General features: G+C 49.7%; 1 protein-coding gene across 1 annotated transcript; it reads left to right on the plus strand.

The window, feature by feature from the left end:
• Positions 1 to 2,007: 2,007 nt before the first annotated feature.
• LOC147086432 (immunoglobulin lambda-1 light chain-like) lies at positions 2,008 to 7,666 on the plus strand. Its single transcript, XM_085978250.1, has 3 exons — positions 2,008 to 2,132; positions 3,436 to 3,789; positions 7,338 to 7,666. Exons 1-3 carry the CDS (start codon positions 2,084 to 2,086, stop codon positions 7,664 to 7,666), a joined length of 732 nt encoding a protein of 243 aa, XP_085834376.1. The 5' UTR covers positions 2,008 to 2,083.
• The last annotated feature ends 12,711 nt before the right edge of the window (positions 7,667 to 20,377 follow it).

The raw sequence follows: 20,377 nt of genomic DNA on the forward strand, positions 1-20,377 counted from the left end.
GTGAAAAGAATTCTCCTCCTCCCCTCTAGATCGTTTTCCAATGATTTTGTATCTATGACCTCTGGTTATCTCCCCCTCTGGTTCTTTTGCCAATCACCTTAAGTCCGTGTCCTCTGGTTACCGACCCTCCTGCCACTGCAAACAGTGTCTCCTTATTTACTCTATCAAAAACATTCATGATTTTGAACGCCTCCATTAAATCTCCCCTTAACCTTCTCTGCTCTAAGGAGAACAATCCCAGCTTCTCCAGTCTCTCCACATCACTGAAGTCCCTCATCCCTGGGACCATTCTGGTCAATCTCCTCTTAACCTTCTCTGCTCTAAGGAGAACAATCCCAGCTTCTCCAGTCTCTCCACATCACTGAAGTCCCTCATCCCTGGGACCATTCTGGTCAATCTCCTCTTGACCTTCTCTGCTCTAAGGAGAACGACCCCGGCTTCTCCAGTCTCTCCACATCACTGAAGTCCCTCATCCCTGGAACCATTCTGGTCAATCTCCTTGACATGAATCAGTCATTCATGAAAGAAAGACTTAGGAAATAATACTGAGCGGCCTGCGGGTGGCGCTGTCCAGGGAGAGTATAAATACTCGGGCACGGGCCCAGCTTGTGCAGGACATTCTTAACAGGAACTAGTGAAGGACACAACTAGACCTCCATGTTGTAAAACAGTTGATTAAAGCCTTGTTTAACGCTTAGACCAAGTGCCTAGTAGTTTTCTTACGTCATTCCCCTTTAACCTTCTCTGCTCTAAGGAGAACGACCCCGGCTTCTTCAGTCTCTCCACATCAATGAAGTCCCTCATCCCTGGAACCATTCTGGTCAATCTCCTCTTGACCTTCTCTGCTCTAAGGAGAACGACCCCGGCTTCTTCAGTCTCTCCACATCAATGAAGTCCCTCATCCCTGGAACCATTCTGGTCAATCTCCTCTTGACCTTCACTGCTCTAAGGAGAACAACTCCAGCTTCTCCAGTCTCTCCACATCAATGAAGTCCCTCATCCCCTGGTACCATTCTGGTCAATCTCCCTCTGCACCCTCTCCAAAGCCTTCACATCCTTCCTATCGACCCTTCAGCCAGTGGAAACAATTCTCCCCTTGTTGACTCCATCAAAACCATTCATGATTTTTGAACACCTCTATCAAAATCTCCCCAATTGTCATCCCAAGTGGTTGGAGGTCGTGGGTGCTTTCAAAGGATCCTTTGGCAAGTTGAGACGTGACATTAACAGCAGCCCAGGTGCGCAATGCAAAAAAGCACCCTATTCTCCAGGACAATGGGTCATTGTTCCTGAACACTAAACCAAAGAACCTTTTCAGATTTTATTTCCCAAGAATTCCACGATCTCAGTTGGACATCGAATCATAGAAAGGAGGCCATTCAGCCCGTCGAGCCGGTGCTGGCTCTCTGCAAGAGCGCGTCAGCCAGTCCCACTCCCTCGCCCTTTCCCCCGCCCTTTCCCCGTAGCCCTGCAAATATTTTTCCTGCAGGTACTTCTCCAATTCCCTTTTGAAAGCCGCGAATGAGTCTGCCTCCACCATCCTTTCGGGCAGTGCATTCCAGATCATAACCACTCCCTAAAATCTGCCTGCAGGACCTCATCCCTCTTTCTACCTATGTCGTTGGACCACGACCTCCGGCTGTTCACCCTCCCCCCTTAGAATGTCCTGCAGCCGCTCGGTGACCTCCTTGACTCTGGCACCAGGGAGGCAACATACCATCCCGGCGTCCCGCCTGCGGCCGCAGAAACGCCTGTCTGCTCCCCTAACTAGCGAATCCCCTACCGCTATTGCTTTCCAGACCTTCCTCCTCCCTCCCCCCCTCTCCCTGCCCCCCGCCTGTACAGCTGAGCCACCCGTCGGGGTGCCGTGGACGTACTCTTCAGAGGAACCATCGCCCTCCCCAGCATTCGGTGTCATACCTCTCGCTCCTCCCATTCATTTGCATCTGCAGGTTGATAAATAGGGAGCAGCGGCTCCGCTCAAGCAGCCACTGCACCACACCAGGTCCGGTAGTTACGCCGACTTCTCTGCCTCGTTCTTTCCGGCCATTTCGGCAACTGGTGTTCGGGCTTATCGGCGGCAATGGCTCCAGCGGCGCATCTCCTGTGGGCTCTGTTGATCCAATTAACGGGTGAGCATTTCCTCGCTGCCGCTGATGCGCACGCACCGAGCCTCATTAGACTAGGCGCTAGATCGAGTCATTCAGGTTAACTCAGCTTCTGAAAGGTGTTCATGTTTAGTTCATTCGATAGCGGGGAAAATGTGGTTGGTATCATTAGAGAGAGAGGGATTTCACTGGGCTGGTGTTTGCAATCAACTGGCCGTGGGTATTTTCATCATAGAATGTTTAGATCAGAAATATGATGTTGGGATAAGGAAAGTCTGGAGACTAGTAGTTTGTGCCTGCCCCAGGAAGGTCACAGTGTTTTTGCCTGCTTCTAACGTTGTTGATGTGTGTTGAAGAAAATGCAGACTTGTGTCTCTGGACTGTGCAATAGCCAGAGACAACCATATTAGGCAATGCCAGCTCCAGTTTGATGAGAGGTTGATGGCAGAGCAAGAGATCCAGCAGTTTTAAGAATTTATCTCCAGTTATTAGAGTAAAGACGTCTTACTGCAATTATACAGGGCCCTGGTGAGACCACACCTGGAGTACTGTGTACAGTTTTGGTCTCCTTACCTAAGGAAGGATATACTTGCCATAGAGGGAGTGCAACGAAGGTTCACCAGACTGATTCCTGGGATGGGGGGATTGTCCTATGTGGAGAGATTGAGTAGACTAGGCCTATATTCTCTAGAGTTTAGAAGAATGAGAGGTGATCTCATTGAAACATACAAAATTCTTACAGGGCTTGACAGGGTCGATGCTGAGAGGATGTTTCCCCCTGGCTGGAGAGTCTAGAACCAGGGGTCACAGTCTCAGGATAAGGGGTCGGCCATTGAGGACTGAGATGAGGAGGAATTTCTTCACTCAGAGGGCGGTGAATCTTTGGAATTCTCTACCCCAGAGGGCTGTGGAGGCTCAGTCGTTGAGTATATTCAAGGCTGAGCGATAGATTTTTGAATATTAAGGGCATCGAGGGATATGGGGATAGTGCAGGATAGTGGAGTTGAGGTCGATGATCAGCCGTGATCTTATTGAATGGCGGAGCAGGCTCGAGGGGCCGAATGGCCGACTCCTGCTCCTATTCCTTATAAGTCAAGTTCTATTGAATTGGGGGCAGGGTTTCCAGCTAGTTTTGCGCCCAGAATCCAGCGCACTTTGGCTGTAACCAGTGCGGGAGATCGGGAGGGGGTAGAACTCTAAGCATAAGTGGGCTGCCTTCCCCCAAAACCACCTCTGCTGGTGTTTCCGAGATATTTTACCTGGCTTCGAGATTCAATTCAATTCACGACGGGTCTCAAATATGTCTTTATTCTGTCTGCTGTTGAAGGTGTGCTGGGGGACCCAGTCCTGATCCAGTCCCCGGCTTTCCAACCCGTCCCGCCGGGTCGGCCCCGCGCCCAGTTAAAGTGCCGGGTGGAGAACGGCACCGTGGGCAGCTTCGACGTGCGGTGGCTTCGCCAGGCGCTGGGCAAAGCGCCGACGTTTGCGCTCTATCACGGCATCGACGGCAGCATCAAGCGAGGGAGCGGCTTCACCGACCGCTTCGCGCCGTCCAGGGACGCTTCGGAGAACAGCTACGTTTTAACTGTGGGGGACGTGACGCTCGCCGACTCTGCCGTCTATTACTGCGCGATCTGGGCCTTGCAGATTATCGGAGCGGGCACGACGCTGAGTGTACAGAGTAAGTGAGCATTGAGTTCGAGATTCGCTGCGTTATCTATATAAATGCGGTTTTCGTCCTATTTTAGCAGATAATGTTGATAATATATATTACAGCTCAGAAACTGGCCGTTCTATCCCTGTTGGTGTTTATGAATTCCCTCCCTAAACCTCTCCGCCTCTCTCTCCTCCTTTAAGACGCTCCTTAAAACCGACCTCTCTGCCCAAGTTTTTGGTCACCAGTCCTAATACCTCCTTATGTGGCTCGGTGTCAAATTATGTTTGATAATCGCTCCTGTGAAGCACCTTGGGATGTTTTACTACATTAAAGGTGCTATATAAATACAAATCGTTGTTGTTCTCCACACCCACAGTCCTACTCCCACACCCTATTCCCCATCTTTCCTCCTACCATCTATCATAGAAACATAGAAGATAGGAGCAGGAGTCGGCCATTCGGCCCCTCGAGCCTGTTCCACCATTTTGACTAATCTACTGGAATTTTTTGGGGATGTATCTGGTAAAATAGATAAGGGAGAACCAGTGGATGTGGTGTATTTGGACTTTCAGAAGGCTTTCGATAAGGTCCCGCATAAGAGATTAGCATATAAAGTTAAGGCACATGGGATTGGGGGCAAGGTACTGACTTGGATAGAGAACTGGTTGGCAGACAGAAAGCAAAGAGTTGGAATAAACGGGTCTTTTTCTGAGTGGCAGGCAGTGACTAGTGCGGTACCGCAGGGATCGGTCCTTGGACCCCAGCTATTCACAATATATATTAATGATCTAGACAAGGGAACTAGATGTAATATCTCCAAATTTGCAGATGACACAAAGCTGGGTGGGTGTGTGTGCTGTGAGGAGGATGCCGAGAAACTACAGGATGATTTGGACAGGTTGGGTGATTGGGCAGAAGCATGGCAGATGCAATATAACGTGGATAAATGTGAGGTTATCCACTTTGGTGGCAAAAACAGGAAGGCAGATTATTATCTGAATGGCAATAGATTGGGAGAAGGGGAAGTGCAACGAGACCTGGGTGTCCTTGTGCACTAGTCGCTGAAGGTAAGCATGCAGGTGCAGCAGGTGGTTAAGAAGGCAAATGGTATGTTGGCCTTCGTAGCGAGAGGGTTTGAGTACAGGAACAATGTCTTGCTGCAGTTGTACAGGGCCTTGGTGAGACCACATCTTGAGTATTGTGTGCAGTTTTGGTCGCCTTATCTGAGGAAGGATGTTCTTGCCATGGAGGGAGTGCAGCAAAGATTCACCAGACTGATACCTGGGATGGCAGGAATGACATATGAGGAGAGATTGGGTCGATTGGGCTAATACTCGCTGGAGTTTAGAAGAATGAGAGGGGATCTCATCAAAACGTATAAAATTCTAACAGGACTGGACAGACTAGATGCAGGAAGGATGTTCCTGATGGCCGGGAGTCCAGAACCAGGGGTCACAGTCTAAGGATAAGGGGTAAGCCATTTAGGACAGAGATGAGGAGGAATTTCTTCACCCAGAGAGTGGTGAACCTGTGGAATTCTCTACCACAGAAGGCAGTAGAGGCCAATTCATTAAATATATTCAAGAAGGAGTTGGATATATTTCTTAAGGCTAAAGGGATCAAGGGATATGGGGAGAAGGCAGGGACAGGGTACTGAATTTGGATGATCAGCCATGATCTCATTGAATGGCGGAGCAGGCTCGAGGGGCCGAATGGCCGACTCCTGCTCCTATCTTCTATGTTTCTATGTTTCTATTTAATGAGATCATAATGACCCAGCATCGATTGCGGTTTGCGGAAGAGAGTTCCAAACTTCGACCACCCTTTGTGTGTCGAAGTGTTTCCTAATTTCACTCCTGAAAGGTCTGGCTCTAATTTTTAGACTCTGCCCCCTAGTCCTAGAATCCCCAACCAGCGGAAATAGTTTCTCTCTATCTGTTCCCCTTAATAACTTGAAAACTTTGATCAGATCACCCCTTAACCGTCTAAATTCCAGGGAATATACCGTTCCCAAGTTCCAAAGTGCCTTTAAGCAGGTGTGGCACCATCTAATGCTGGAGGGATTGGGTCTACCGTGGGCTTTATTGCCGTATATAATATAACATTTGGTCCGCACTTCACAGGGTTAATAGCGAACCAAGGTATGAATTAGGAAATTGACAGGGTTCTCAGGTAATTACTCAAAAGTTTCTAAAGTTTTTTTGTAACGAAAGTTTCAAAACTTTTTTTTAATGAAAGTTTCAAAACTTTTTAAAGTACATCTTTAGCTGGTACTTCATTGATAAAACTATTAATTATATATACACATAAATATTGAATATATAAATAAATTGGAGGCTGACTATAAATAGTATTTCATAATACATTATATAAATGCTCTGCTAAATAGACTATCTAAACAGAAAGATAAATATTAAGATTAAATATAAGAGCTGAATGAATCATAACAAATAAATCACAATGGGAAATATAACTAAATAAATCAATGTAAATAATTTTTAAATGTACAAATATATAAATATAACTATTAAATTAAAAGAACAAATACATTTAGCTAAATATTAATAAGAAGTATGTAAAGATTAACAATATTTGCATAAGTGAAGAACAATGATTATGGAGCAGCCTAAAGATATAATATGTTCTCAATTCTCTCGCGTCCAAGGAGAATAAATAATATCAATCAATAATACAAATATTAAGATCTATTAAAAATCCACAATAAATAATATCAATTAATAATACAAATATTAAGATCTATTAAAAATCCACAATAAATAATATCAATCAATAATACAAATATTAAGATCTATTAAAAATCCACAATAAATAATATCAATCAATAATACAAATATTAAGATCTATTAAAAATCCACAATAAATAATATCAATCAATAATACAAATATTAAGATCTATTAAAAATCCACAATAAATAATATCAATCAATAATACAAATATTAAGATCTATTAAAAATCCACAATAAATAATATCAATCAATAATACAAATATTAAATATCTATTAAAAATCCACAATAAATAATATCAATTAATAATACAAATATTAAGATCTATTAAAAATCCACAATAAATAATATCAATTAATAATACAAATATTAAGATCTGTTAAAAATCCACAATAAATAATATCAATCAATAATACAAATATTAAGATCTATTAAAAATCCACAATAAATAATATCAATCAATAATACAAATATTAAATATCTATTAAAAATCCACAATAAATAATATCAATTATAATACAAATATTAAAGATCTATTAAAAATCCACAATAAATAATATCAATCAATAATACAAATATTAAGATCTATTAAAAATCCACAATAAATAATATCAATCAATAATACAAATAGTAAATATCTGTTAAAAATCCACAATAAATAATATCAATCAATAATACAAATATTAAGACCTATTAAAAATCCACAATAAATAATATCAACCAATAATGCAAATATTAAGACCTATTAAAATGCATAATAAATATTAGTTGCTGGAGCTGAACATTAAGAGACTAACAGTGAGATTGTTTCTCCCCCCACACACAGGCAGCGAGGATCGAAGCCCCTCGGTTCTTCTCCTCCCTCCCTCCTCGGAAGAAATCGGCTCGGGATCGGCCACTCTGTCCTGCCTGGTGAGTCGCTTTAAGCCGGGCTTGGTGCGGCTCCGCTGGAGCGTGGATGGCCAAGAGACAGACAGCGGGGTGACGACAGGCGCCGTGTCCCCGGACAGCGATCAAACCTACAGCCTGAGCAGTTACCTGAGAGTCCCCGCCGCCGCCTGGAACAAGGGCTCCAGCTATTCCTGCAGCGTCAGCCACGGCTCCCTGAGCTCGCCTCTTCTCAAGACCATCAGCGCCTCCTCGTGTTCCGACTGAGGCGGTGCAAGTTGGCAGTGGAGTTTGATTTTTGCTAGTGTTTAATATAATGAAGCAGATCATTCGATGTATGCAATCCGCCTTGTTTTGCAATGTAATCGCTGTAGCAATATCAGTTTTTGTCAAACAATCCGAATGTTTAATAATATCAGACGTCAGTGAAATGATTGTCCAGCTTTGTGAGATGGAACTTTCTGTACAACTGTCCCCAATATCTTGTGTGTAAACTTTTGCTGTGTGTAGAATGGGGACAGATTCCCCTTTAGTCTGTGACCATATTGTGATTGAGAACTTGTGTAACACCGCTCTTAATAAACATGGAATGCTGCCACGAGCTTAAACTGTTCCGTCTTTACTTAAAGGGACATCGAGTGGATTACACAGAATGCACAGCACAAACAGGCCTATATGTGACTCCAGTCCCAAGCCAACGTGGTTGCCTCTTAACTGCCCTTCTGAAGTGGCCCCAGGGAGGGACAATAAATGCCAGTCTTGCCCCGCGACGCCCACACCCCGAGGATGAATAATCTTTTAAAAAAAAAACTAATTGTTAATTTCGGACTGTAAATAGGGGCATTGAATACAGAAGCAAGGAAGTCATGCTAAACCTTTAAAAAATCATTGGTTCGGCCTCAGCCGGAGTCTTGTGTCCAATTCTGGGTACCGCACTTTAGGAAGGATGTCAAGGCCTGGGAGAGGGTGCGGAGGAGATTGACCAGAATGGTGCCAGGGATTGAGGGACTTCAGTGATGTGGAGAGACTGGAGAAGCTGGGATTGTTCTCCTTAGAGCAGAGAAGGTTAAGGGGAGATTTAATTGAGGCGTTCAAAATCACGAAGGGTTTCGATGGAGTAAATAAGGAGAAACTGTTTTCACTGGCAGGAGGGTCGGTAACCAGAGGACACAGATTGAAGATAATTGGCAAAAGAACCAGAGGGGGAGATGAAGAGGAATTTTTTACACAGCGAGTTGTTGCGATCTGGAACGCGCTGCCTGAAAGGGCGGTGGAAGCCGATTCAGTAGTAACTTTCAAAAGGGAGTTGGATAAATACTTGAAGGGGAATAAATTTGCGGGGCTGTGGGGAAAGAGCAGGGGGAGTGGGACTAATTGGAGAGCTCGCTCAAACAGCTGGCACAGGAACGATGGGTCGAATGGCCTCCTCCTGTGCTGTATCGTTCTATGATTCTGTAAACCTGAGCACCTGGCTCTTCCTACAGGCCCCCTGACTCTTAAATATCACTTTAAGCAGAAATTGGTGTGAATTAACACAATGCATAGTGGAAATAGAGTTGGAAATGTTTAATTGGGGACAAATACATTCAATAAAAAGTGTTACCCCTCCCCCCCTCCACCCCGCTCCTCTTAACCCCTCCCCCTATTTGCATACTGCCCAATATACAATCACTGGTCTTCCCGTTGGAAGGCACTGTAACTCGATTGGGTTCCCGGGTTATAGCCGGCCCGTCGAGCCCTCGCAAGTTGCCGTTCACACGTCTCCGGGGGAAATGGCTCCAGCGATGCGTGTAACAGGTGCTGAGACTGTGAGTTGTGTGGGGGGACGGTAAGCTGTGAGGAGAAGACAAACAGAGTCTGCAAAGGGCTACAGACAGACTGAGTGAGTGGGCAGTGAGGCGGCAGATGGAGGATAATGTAGGGAAATGTGAGGTTGTAGAAAGAATAGAATAACAGAATATTTTTTAAACGGTGAGAAACTTTCAAATGTTGGTGTTGAGAGAGATTTGGGTGTCCTCGTGCAAGAAACACAGAAAGCTAGCATGCAGGTATAGCAAGCAATAAGGAAAGCAAATGCAATGTTGGCCTTTATTGCGAGTTGTTTGGAGTATAAGAGTGAGGAAGTCTTGCTACAATTGTACAGGACCTTGGTGAGACCACACCTGGAGTACTGGGCACAGTTCTGGTCTCCTTATCTAAGGAAGGATATACTTGCCTTGGAGGCGGTGCATCGAAGGTTCACTAGATTGATTCCTGGGATGAGAGGGTTGTCCTACGAGGAGAGATTGTGTAGAATGGGCCGATACTCTCTGGAGTTTAGGAGAATGAGAGGTGATCTCATTGAAACATATCAGATTCTGAGGGGGATTGACAGGGTAGATGCTGAGAGGCTGTTTCCCCCTGGCTGGAGAGTCTAGAACCAGGGGTCACAGTCTCAGGATAAGGGGTCGGCCATTTAGGACTGAGATGAGGAGGAATTTCTTCACTCAGAGGGCGGTGAATCTTTGGAATTCTCTGCCCCAGAGGGCTGTGGAGGCTCAGTCGTTGAGTATATTCAAGGCTGAGATCGATGGATTTTTGGGCTCTCGGGGAATCGAGGGATATGGAGATCGGGCGGGAAAGTGGAGTTGAGGTCGATGATCAGCCGTGATCTTATTGAATGGCGGAGCAGGCTCGAGGGGCCGAGTGGCCGACTCCTGCTCCTAATCCTCGTGTTCCTATGATGCATGTAACAGGTGAGGCTGTGATATCTACTCGCTGAACGTGCTCGATTTTTTCATTTGTTGAAGGATTGAGAAGCGAAAGTCTTTGGTGGCCGGCTTGTTTATCCATCCAAGTGCATTTTTGCACCAAGTCTCTGAATGGGTTGATTTTTTTCTTTTATTGAAGGTGTCCTGGCGGCTCCCGTCCTCAATCAGTCCCCAATATCCGAGCCTGTTTCCGCGGGTCAGACCGCCTGGTTACCGCGTGTGATGCAGAACGCAGCGGTGGGCAGCAGCTCGGGGAAGCTCCATTGTGGGGGGGGGGCGGGGTAAGATACGACACAGAGAATGATCTATTAACAGTTACATGCTGACCATCGGAACCCCGGTGCCCAGTGACTCCGCCGTCTGTTTATTTTTATTCATTCATGGGATGTGGGCGTCGCTGGCGAGGCCGGCATTTATGGCCCATCCCTAGTTGTCCCTTGAGAAGGTGGTGGTGAGCCACCTTCTTGAACCGCTGCAGTCCGTGTGGTGAAGGTGCTCCCACAGCGCTGATCGGGAGGGAGTTCCAGGATTGTGACCCAGCGACGATGAAGGAACGGCGATATATTTCCAAGTCGGGATGGTGTGTTACTTGGAGGGGAACTTGGAGGTGGTGGTGTTCCCATGCGCCTGCTGCCCTTGTCCTTCTAGGTGGAAGAGGTGGCGGGTTTGGGAGGTGCTGCCGAAGAAGCCTTGGCGAGTTGCTGCAGTGCATCTTGTAGATGGTACACACTGCAGCCACGGTGCGCCGGTGGTGGAGGGAGTGAATGTTTAAGGTGGTGGATGGGGTGCCAATCAAGCGGGTTGCTTTGTCTTGGATGATGTCGAGCTTCTTGAGTGTTGTTGGAGCTGCACTCATCCAGGCAAGTGGAGAGTATTCCACCATCACACTCCTGACTTGTGCCTTGTAGATGGTGGAAAGGCTTTGGGGAGTCAGGAGGTGAGACACTCGCCGCAGAATACCCAGCCTCTGACCCGCTTTTGTAGCCACAGTATTTATGTGGCTGGTCCAGTTAAGTTTCTGGTCAATGGTGACCCTCAGGATGTTGATGGTGGGGGATTCAGCGATGGTAATGCCGTTGAATGTCAAGGGGAGGTGGTTAGACTCTCGTTTGTTGGAGATAGTCATTGCCTGGCACTTCTGTGGCGCGAATGTTACCTGTCACTTATCAGCCCAAGCCTGAACGTCATCCAGGTCTTGTTGCATGCGGGCATGGACTGCTTCATTATCTGAGGAGTTGTGAATGGCGCTGAACACTGTGCAGTCATCAGCGAACATCCCCATTTCTGACCTTACTGTCGGACTTGGGACAGCTCAGCTGGGGGTTTTTATACACGGTGACCCCAGGGCAATGCAGAAACCGCACGAAGAGAACCGCTCTCGACAGCAACAGGTACTGAAACATTAACGGTTGCAAATGTGCAATGCGTTCCCCAAATCTTTCTTCTGTCATTTCCTGGCACAGCTAACTGCAATTGCAATGTGATATTTCAATTTTTTTTTTACAAATCTTTCAACTCAATGTGATGCCCGGGTGTGCCGACACTGAGATCCTCATGGTTTACCGACAGGTATTTAGAAGGTGCTTCGCGGGCTGTAAGCAATCTGACCCCGTGAAAGGTGGAATGTGAAAGAGAATGTGCTAAAGGGCAGATTATTCATATTTCCTTCTCTTTCTTCCCAGCCTGGGTTTAGGTAACCCGCCCCATTGTAACACCACTCTGACCGAGGACCATCCTGAGTATAAAGAGCAGGTGACTCTCTCATTCTACTGAGGGGGCACCGCACTGTCGGAGGGGCAGAACTGAGGGAGCACTGCACTGTCGGAGGGGCAGCACTGAGGGAGCGCCGCACTGTCGGAGCGGCAGTACTGAGGGAGCGTCACACTGTCGGAGGGGCAGTACTGAGGGAGCGCCGCACTGTCGGAGGGGCGGAACTGAGGGAGCGCCGCACTGTCGGAGAGGCAGTACTGAGGGAGCGCCGCACTGTCGGAGGTGCGGTACTGAGGGAGCACCGCACCATCGGAGGGGCAGTACTGAGGGAGCGCCGCACTGTCGGAGGGGCGGTACTGAGGGGGCGCCGCACTGTTGGAGGTGCTATCTTTTAGATGATGTCTTGTCTGCCCTCTCAGGTGGATGTAAAAGATCCCACGGCCACTATTGGAAGAAGAGCAGGGGGAGTTCTCCCCGGTGTCCTGTGGCCAATATTTATCCCTCAATCAACATCACTAAAACAGATGATCCGGTCATTATCACATTGCTGTTTGTGGGAGCTTGCTGTGCGCAAATTGGCTGCCGCGTTTCCCACATTACAACAGTGACCACACTTCAAAAGTACTTTTGAGCCATTCAGCCCATCGCCCCGTGCTCTCTCTCTGAAAGACCTCTCCCTTTAGTCCTGTTCCTCTGCCTTTTTTAATTTTCATTTCCCAAATATTTGCCCGTTTCCCTTTTCAAAGCTACTCTGGACTCTGCTACCAGCGCTGTTTCTGGTGGGACAGTCCCTGTCCAACAGGGCCTCTGTGCAAAAGATTTTCTCCCGGCCTCGCGCTCGCTTCTTCCGACGGCGATCTGAAGTTGAAGCCGCCTGGACACTGACTCGCCGGTGGCCGGTGTTAGCGGTCGATGTGTCCGTGACGAGAGCGCGGGCGGAAGGAGGCGGTGACAATACAAAGCTAGGCGGGACAGTAAGCTGTGAGGAGGACGCAAAGAGCCGGCAAAGGGTGACAGACCGGTTCAGTGAGTGGGCAGTAAGGTGGCAGATGGAGGATAATGTGGGGAAATGTGAGCTCATTCACTTTGGTCGGAAGAATAAAAAAAGCAGAGTATTTTTTATAAGTTGAGAGATTAGTAAATGTTGGTGTTCAGAGGGATTGGGGGATCCTTGTAGACGAATCACAGAAAGCTGGCATGCAGGTACAGCAAGCAATTAGGAAGGCAAATGGCGCGTTGGCCTTTATTGCAAGGGGGCTGGAGTATAAGAATAAGGAAGTCTTGCTACAATTGTACAGGGCCTTGGTGAGACCACACCTGGAGCACTGTGCACAGTTTTGGTCTCCTTATCTAAGGAAGGAGATACTTGCCTTGGAGGCGGTGCAGCGAAGGTTCACTAGATTGATTCCTGGGATGAGAGGGCTGTCCTATGATGAGAGATTGTGTAGAATGGGCCGATACTCGCTGGAGTTTAGAAGAATGAGAGGGGATCTCATTGAAACTTATAAAATTCTAACAGGACTAGACACAGGAAGGATGTTCCCGATGGTCGGGGAGTCCAGAACCAGGGGTCACAGTCTAAGGATAAGGGGTAAGCCATTTAGGACTGAGATGAGGAGGAATTTCTTCATCCAGAGAGTGGTGAACCTGTGGAATTCGCTACCACAGAAGGCAGTAGAGGCCAATTCATTAAATACATTCAAGAAGGAGTTGAATATATTTCTTAAGGCTAAAGGGGTCAAGGGATATGGGGAGAAAGCAGGGACAGGGTACTGAATTTGGATGATCAGCCATGATCGCATTGAATGGCGGAGCGGGCTCAAGGGGCCGAATGGCCGACTCCTGCTCCTAATTCTTAAGTTCTTATGTGAGACGGTCGGGGGGGTTGGGGGGGGGGAGGTGAGTTCTGTAAATAGGGGAATGGGTTTGCGGATTTAATGGGGTATTTTCTCTGTTCCCTCAAAGCTCTTGTCGGCCATCAGAAACAGTCAGTCCTGTTAAATCCACGACGGCGATGATTCACATGGTCGAACAGCCAGATCCCAGCCTGTGTCTGAGAACGGCACCGAATGCAGCTTGGCAGCTCGTCATCTCCCCACGGGGGACCTGGGTGGTGTTTCGAAAGCCTTAATTTAGCAGCCGATACCCAAATCGCTGCCGTTTTTTGTCTTGTTTGTGAAGCTCGGCAGGTGGTGTGGTCGCTCGCTCCCAGGGGAGGGGGAGAGAGAGCAGGGCCGGGGAGGAACTGAAAGCTGCCTGTTCACTGGGCGATAAGCGACGGCGCGTGGCAGCAGCTCCCCCTGCACTGAATCAGCGCTGACCCGACTGTGGTTTCACACACCAGCAGGCCAGGAAGCTGAGAAGCTCCGTTAAGCGTTCACATTCTGGGACACGACACACAGCAACAGAAAAACATCTCATTATCTGGACTGGGACACTCACAGAATCACAGAAACCCCACAGTGCAGATAGAGGCCATTTCGGCCCATCGAGCCTGCACTGACACATATCCCACCCGATCCCCGTAACCCCTACACCAACACATATCCCACCCTATCCCCGTAACCCCACGTATTTAATCCCCCTAACACTAAGGGTCAATTTATCATAGCCAATCAACCTAACCCGCACATCTTTGGACTGTGGGAGGAAACCGGAGCACCCGGAGGAAACCCACGCAAACACGGGGAGAATGTGCAAACTCCACACAGACAGTCACCCGAGGCCGGATTCGAACCCGGGTCTCTGGCGCTGTGAGGCAACAGTGCTAACCACTATGCCACCGTGCTGCCCCTACTCAGCAAAACTGAACTCCTGCTCTTCACCCCCAGGACTGTTTCTCTGCATTTCTCTGTCTGGCTTTTTTTAAGCTTTTCCTCGTACTTCATTGGCTGTGAAGCGCTTTGGAACATCCTGAGGTTGTGAAAGGCACTGGAGAAATCATAGAATCATAGAATCGTAGAATAATACAGCACAGGAGGAAGCCATTCGGCCCATCCAGTCTGCGCCGGCTCTTTCTCGAAGAACAATCCGGTTAGTCTCACTACCCCCCGGCTCTTTCCCCAAATCCCTGCAATTTTTTTCTCCTTCAAGTATTTATCCAATTCCTTTTTGAAGGCGACTATTGAATCTGTGTCCACCGCCCCATCAGGCAGCGCATTCCGAATCCTGACCACTCGCTGCGTAAAAAAGTTTTTCCTCCTGTCGTCTCTGGTTCTTTTGCCAATCACCTTAAACCTGTGTCCTCTGGCTACCGACCCTCCTGCCACTGGAAACAGTTTCTCTTTATTTACTCTATCAAAAACACTTCATGATTTTGAACGCCTCTATTAAATCTCCTCTTAGCCTTCTCTGCTCCAAGGAGAACAATCCCAGCTTCTCCAGTCTCTCCACCTAACTGTAATCCCTCATCCACTGGTACCATACTGGTCAAGCTCCCTCTGCAAGGCCTCGACATCCTTCCTAAAGTGTGACATGATCAATCAGCAAGACTTTCACTATAAAATTGGAGTTTTCTCAAGTTCAGAAGAATGAGAGGCGATCTTATTGAAACATATAAGATTGTGAAGGGGTTGGATCGGGTGGATGCGGGGAAGATGTTCCCGATGATGGGTGAAACTAGAACTGGGGGCATAGTCTTAGAATAAGGGGCTGCTCTTTCAAAACTGAGATGAGGAGGAACTACTTCACTCAGAGGGTGGTAGGTCCATGGAATATGCTGCCCCAAAAAGCTGTAGAAGCTACATCATTACATAAATTTAAAACAGAAATAGACAGTTTCCTAGAAGTAAAGGGAATTAAAGGTTACAGGGAGCAGGCAGGAAATTGGACATGAGTCTAGGTTCGGATCGGTCATGGCCCTGTGGGTAGCGGAGCGGGCCCAGGGGCCGTGTAGCCTGATCCTGCTCCTATTTCGTGTGTCTAATTCTGTTAGATTCAGGAGATGGTTCTGTGATAGTGGATTGGCGGTTAGGATCAGATCAGCCATGATCTTATTGAATGGCAGAGCAGGCTCGAGGGGCCGATTGGCCTACTCCTGCTCCTATTTCTTATGTTCTTATGTAAGACTGCGGCTAATAGATTTGTGTTGGGTAACCAAGGGTTACAGAACCAAGGCGGGTAAATGGAGTTGAAATACAGGGTCAGCCATGATCTCATTGGATGGCGGTAGAGGCTCGAGGGGCTGAATGGCCTCCTCCTGCTCCTGTGTAACAGGCTCGAGGGGCTGAATGGCCTCCTCCTGTTCCTGTGTAACAGGCTCGAGGGGCTGAATGGGCCTCCTCCTGTTCCTGTGTAACAGGCTCGAGGGGCTGAATGGCCTCCTCCTGTTCCTGTGTAACAGGCTCGAGGGGCTGAATGGGCCTCCTCCTGTTCCTGTGTAACAGGCTCGAGGGGCTGAATGGGCCTCCTCCTGTTCCTGTGTAACAGACTCGAGGGGGCTGAATGGCCTCCTCCTGTTCCTGTATAACAGGCTCGAGGGGGCTGAATGGGCCTCCTCCTGTTCCTGTGTAACAGACTCGAGGGGGCTGAATGGCCTCCTCCTGTTCCTGTGTAACAGGCTCGAGGGGGCTGAATGGGCCTCCTCCTGTTCCTGTGTAACAGGCTTGAGGGGTTGAATGGGTCTCCTCCTGTTCCTGTGTAACAGGCTCGAGGGGGCTGAATGGGCCTCCTCCTGTTCCTGTGTAACAGGCTCGAGGGGCTGAATGGGTCTCCTCCTGTTCCTGTGTAACAGGCTCGAGGGGCTGAATGGGCCTCCTCCTGTTCCTGTGTAACAGGCTCGAGGGGCTGAATGGGCCTCCTCCTGTTCCTGTGTAACAGGCTCGAGGGGCTGAATGGCTTCCTCCTGTTCCTGTGTAACAGGCTCGAGGGGCTGAATGGGCCTCCTCCTGTTCTTGTGTAACAGGCTCGAGGGGCTGAATGGGCCTCCTCCTGTTCCTGTGTAACAGGCTTGAGGGGCTGAATGGGCCTCCTCCTGTTCCTGTGTAACAGGCTCGAGGGGCTGAACGGCCTCCTCCTGTTCCTGTGTAACAGGCTCGAGGGGTTGAATGGGCCTCCTCCTGTTCCTGTGTAACAGGCTCGAGGGGATGAATGGCCTCCTCCTGTTCCTGTGTAACAGGCTCGAGGGGCTGAATGGGTCTCCTCCTGTTCCTGTGCAACAGGCTCGAGGGGCTGAATGGCCTCCTCCTGTTCCTGTGTAACAGGCTCGAGGGGATGAATGGCCTCCTCCTGCTCCTACTGACTACAATCCCCTGCAAATCAAATCAAATCAACTTTTATTGTCATTGCTAGTGCACAAGTGCAGTACAACGAAATGTAGGCTTGCGGCTCCCGAGAGTGTACATTTAGATTAAAACATTTAAACATTCAACATACATTTGGCTCGTAATACATTAACATAAACATGACCATAATAAAGTGCATTGGCAGATGTGCAGGTTTTAGTGTTTATTTGTGGAGTTCAGTAGGATGACAGCCCTGGGAAAGAAGCTGTTCCTAAATCTGGTCGTACGGGTGCGAATGCATCTGTAGCGTCTCTCAGATGGCAGGAGGGTGAACAGACTGTGGCTGGGGTGGGTAGGGTCTTTGATGATGGACCGTGACCTCCGTAAACAGCGTTTCTGGTATATGTGCTCTATGGTCGGTAGCCGGGTGCCGGTAATGCGTTGGGCAGTTTTGACTACCCGCTGCAGGGCTTTCGGGTCACAGTAGCTACAGCTGCCATACCATACTGTGATACAGTTTGTCAGGATGCTCTCTATTGTGAGGACACGTGCCTGGTTTGATATTCAAATGTAGAGAGCAGGGAGAGCCCAGGTTCCATTCCCCGGTCTGTACTGAGATACACAGAGCAAGGGACTTTCAGCAAGGCCACGTTTGTCACGTTCCATTAACACCAAGAGCTCGTTGCACAGATAGGATCTGGTTTGCCCATTTTGGGTCATACACACGTGAACAGAAACTGACTACAGCAAGTACGATATCGTTTATTGCGTCAGCCGCGGCTCAGTGGACAGCACTCTCGCATCTGAGTCAGAAGCTCGTGAGTTCCAGTCCACAGACTTGAGCACAAAATCTAGGCTGAGACGCTCCGCATGCAGTGCTGAGGGAGCGCCGCACTGTCGGAGGGGCGGTGCTGAGGGAGCGCCGCACTGTCGGAGGGGCGGTACTGAGGGAGTGCCGCACTGTCGGAGGGGCGGTACTGAGGGAGCGCCGCACTGTCGGAGGGGCGGTACTGAGGGAGTGCCGCACTGTCGGAGGGGCAGTACTGAGGGAGCGCCGCACTGTCGGAGGGGCGGTACTGAGGGAGCGCCGCACTGTCGGAGGGGCGGTACTGAGGGAGCGCCGCACTGTCGGAGGGGCGGTACGGAGGGAGCGCCGCACTGTCGGAGGGGCGGTACTGAGGGAGCGCCGCACTGTGGGAGCGCCGCACTGTCGGAGGGGCGGTACGGAGGGAGCGCCGCACTGTCGGAGGGGCGGTACTGAGGGAGCGCCGCACTGTGGGAGCGCCACACTGTCGGAGGGGCGGTACGGAGGGAGCGCCGCACTGTTGGAGGGGCGGTACTGAGGGAGCGCCGCACTGTCGGAGGGGCGGTACTGAGGGAGCGCCGCACTGTCGGAGGGGCGGTACGGAGGGAGCGCCGCACTGTCGGAGGGGAGGTACTGAGGGAGCGCCGCACTATCGGAGGGGCGGTACTGTGGGAGCGCCACACTGTTGGAGGGGCGGTACGGAGGGAGCGCCGCACCGTCGGAGGGGCGGTACTGTGGGAGCGCCACACTGTCGGAGGGGCGGTACTGAGGGAGCGCCGCACTGTCGGAGGGGCGGTACTGAGGGAGCGCCGCACTGTCGGAGGGGCGGTACTGAGGGAGCGCCGCACTGTCGGAGGGGCGGTACTGAGGGAGCACTGCACTGTCGGAGGGGCAGCACTGAGGGAGCGCGATGGACACTATGTTGAAGAGGAGCAGGGGGGAGTTTTCCCCAGTGTCCTGGGCTCAATATTTATCCCTCAACCAACATCACTAAAAACAGATGATCCGGTCATTATCACATTGCTGTTTGTGGGAGCTTGCTGTGTGCAAATTGGCTGCCGTGTTTCCTACATTACAACAGTGAGCACACTTCAAAAAAACTTGATTGGCTGTGAAGCGCTGTGGGACGTCCTGAGGTGGTGAAATGTGAGTTTTTTTTTTGTACAGGGAGGTCAGATTTCTGCCTTTTTCAGACAGTGACGGCTGCTGCAGATATTGTGGCTCCATTACTGTGACGCGAATGTTTGCAATAAGCAGCGTTAGATCTGGAGTGTTGAGGCAGCTGTTCTACAAAGCAGAATGATGACACGCTGACAACACCCAGCTCTACCTCACCACCACCTCTCTCGACCCCTCCACGGTCTCTACATTGTCAGACTGCTTGTCCGACATCCGGTTCTGAATGAGCAGAAATTTGCGCCAATTAAATATTGGAAAGACCGAAGCCATTGTTTTCGGTCCCTGCCACAAACTCCGTTCCCTAGCCACTGGCTTCATCCCTCTCCCTAACATCCGTCTGAGGCTGAACCACACTGTTCGCAACCTTGGTGTCATATTTGACCCTGAAATGAGCTTCCGACCACACATCCACAGTGTAACTAAGACCGCCTACTTCCACCTCTGTAACATCGCCTATCTCCGCCCTGCCTCAGCTCATCCGCTGCTGAAACCCTCATCCATGCCTTTGTTACCTCCAGACTTGACTATTCCAACGCACTCCTGGCTGGCCTCCCACATTCCACCCTCCGTAAACTTGAGGTCATCCAAAACTCGGCTGCCCCGTGTCCTGACTCGCACCAAGTCCCGTTCACCCATCACCCCCTGTGCTCACTGCCCCGTGTCCTAACTCACACCCAGTCCCGTTCACCCATCACCCCCAGTGCTCACTGCCCCGTGTCCTAACTCACACCCAGTCCCGTTCACCCATCACCCCCTGTGCTCACTGCCCCGTGTCCTAACTCACACCCAGTCCCGTTCACCCATCACCCCCTGTGCTCACTGCCCCGTGTCCTAACTCACACCCAGTCCCATTCACCCATCACCCCCTGTGCTCACTGCCCTGTGTCCTAACTCACACCGAGTCCCGTTCACCCATCATCCCCTGTGCTCACTGCCCCGTGTCCTAACTCGCACCGAGTCCCGTTCACCCATCATCCCCTGTGCTCACTGCCCCGTGTCCTAACTCATACCCAGTCCCGTTCACCCATCACCCCCTGTGCTCACTGCCCCGTGTCCTAACTCACACCCAGTCCCGTTCACCCATCACCCCCTGTGCTCACTGCCCCGTGTCCTAACTCACACCGAGTCCCGTTCACCCATCATCCCCTGTGCTCACTGCCCCGTGTCCTAACTCGCACCGAGTCCCGTTCACCCATCATCCCCTGTGCTCACTGCCCCGTGTCCTAACTCGCACCTAGTCCCGTTCACCCATCACCCCCGTGTCCTAACTCACACCCAGTCCCGTTCACCCATCACCCCCTGTGCTCACTGC

This window comes from Somniosus microcephalus, unplaced genomic scaffold (assembly GCF_052327205.1).
Source record: "Somniosus microcephalus isolate GS21.2 unplaced genomic scaffold, FLI_Smic_1.0 unresolved_chr7, whole genome shotgun sequence".
Lineage (NCBI taxonomy): Eukaryota > Metazoa > Chordata > Chondrichthyes > Squaliformes > Somniosidae > Somniosus > Somniosus microcephalus.

What these genes read in the sequence shown, in the direction of transcription:
- LOC147086432 (XM_085978250.1), top strand. Translation starts at nt 2,084, where the DNA reads ATGGCTCCAGCGGCGCATCTCCTGTGGGCTCTGTTGATCCAATTAACG. An exon ending in TCTGTTGATCCAATTAACGG is followed by an intron (nt 2,133 to 3,435) that starts GTGAGCATTTCC and finishes CTGCTGTTGAAG; the next exon opens with GTGTGCTGGGGGACCCAGTC. An exon ending in CACGACGCTGAGTGTACAGA is followed by an intron (nt 3,790 to 7,337) that starts GTAAGTGAGCAT and finishes CCCCACACACAG; the next exon opens with GCAGCGAGGATCGAAGCCCC.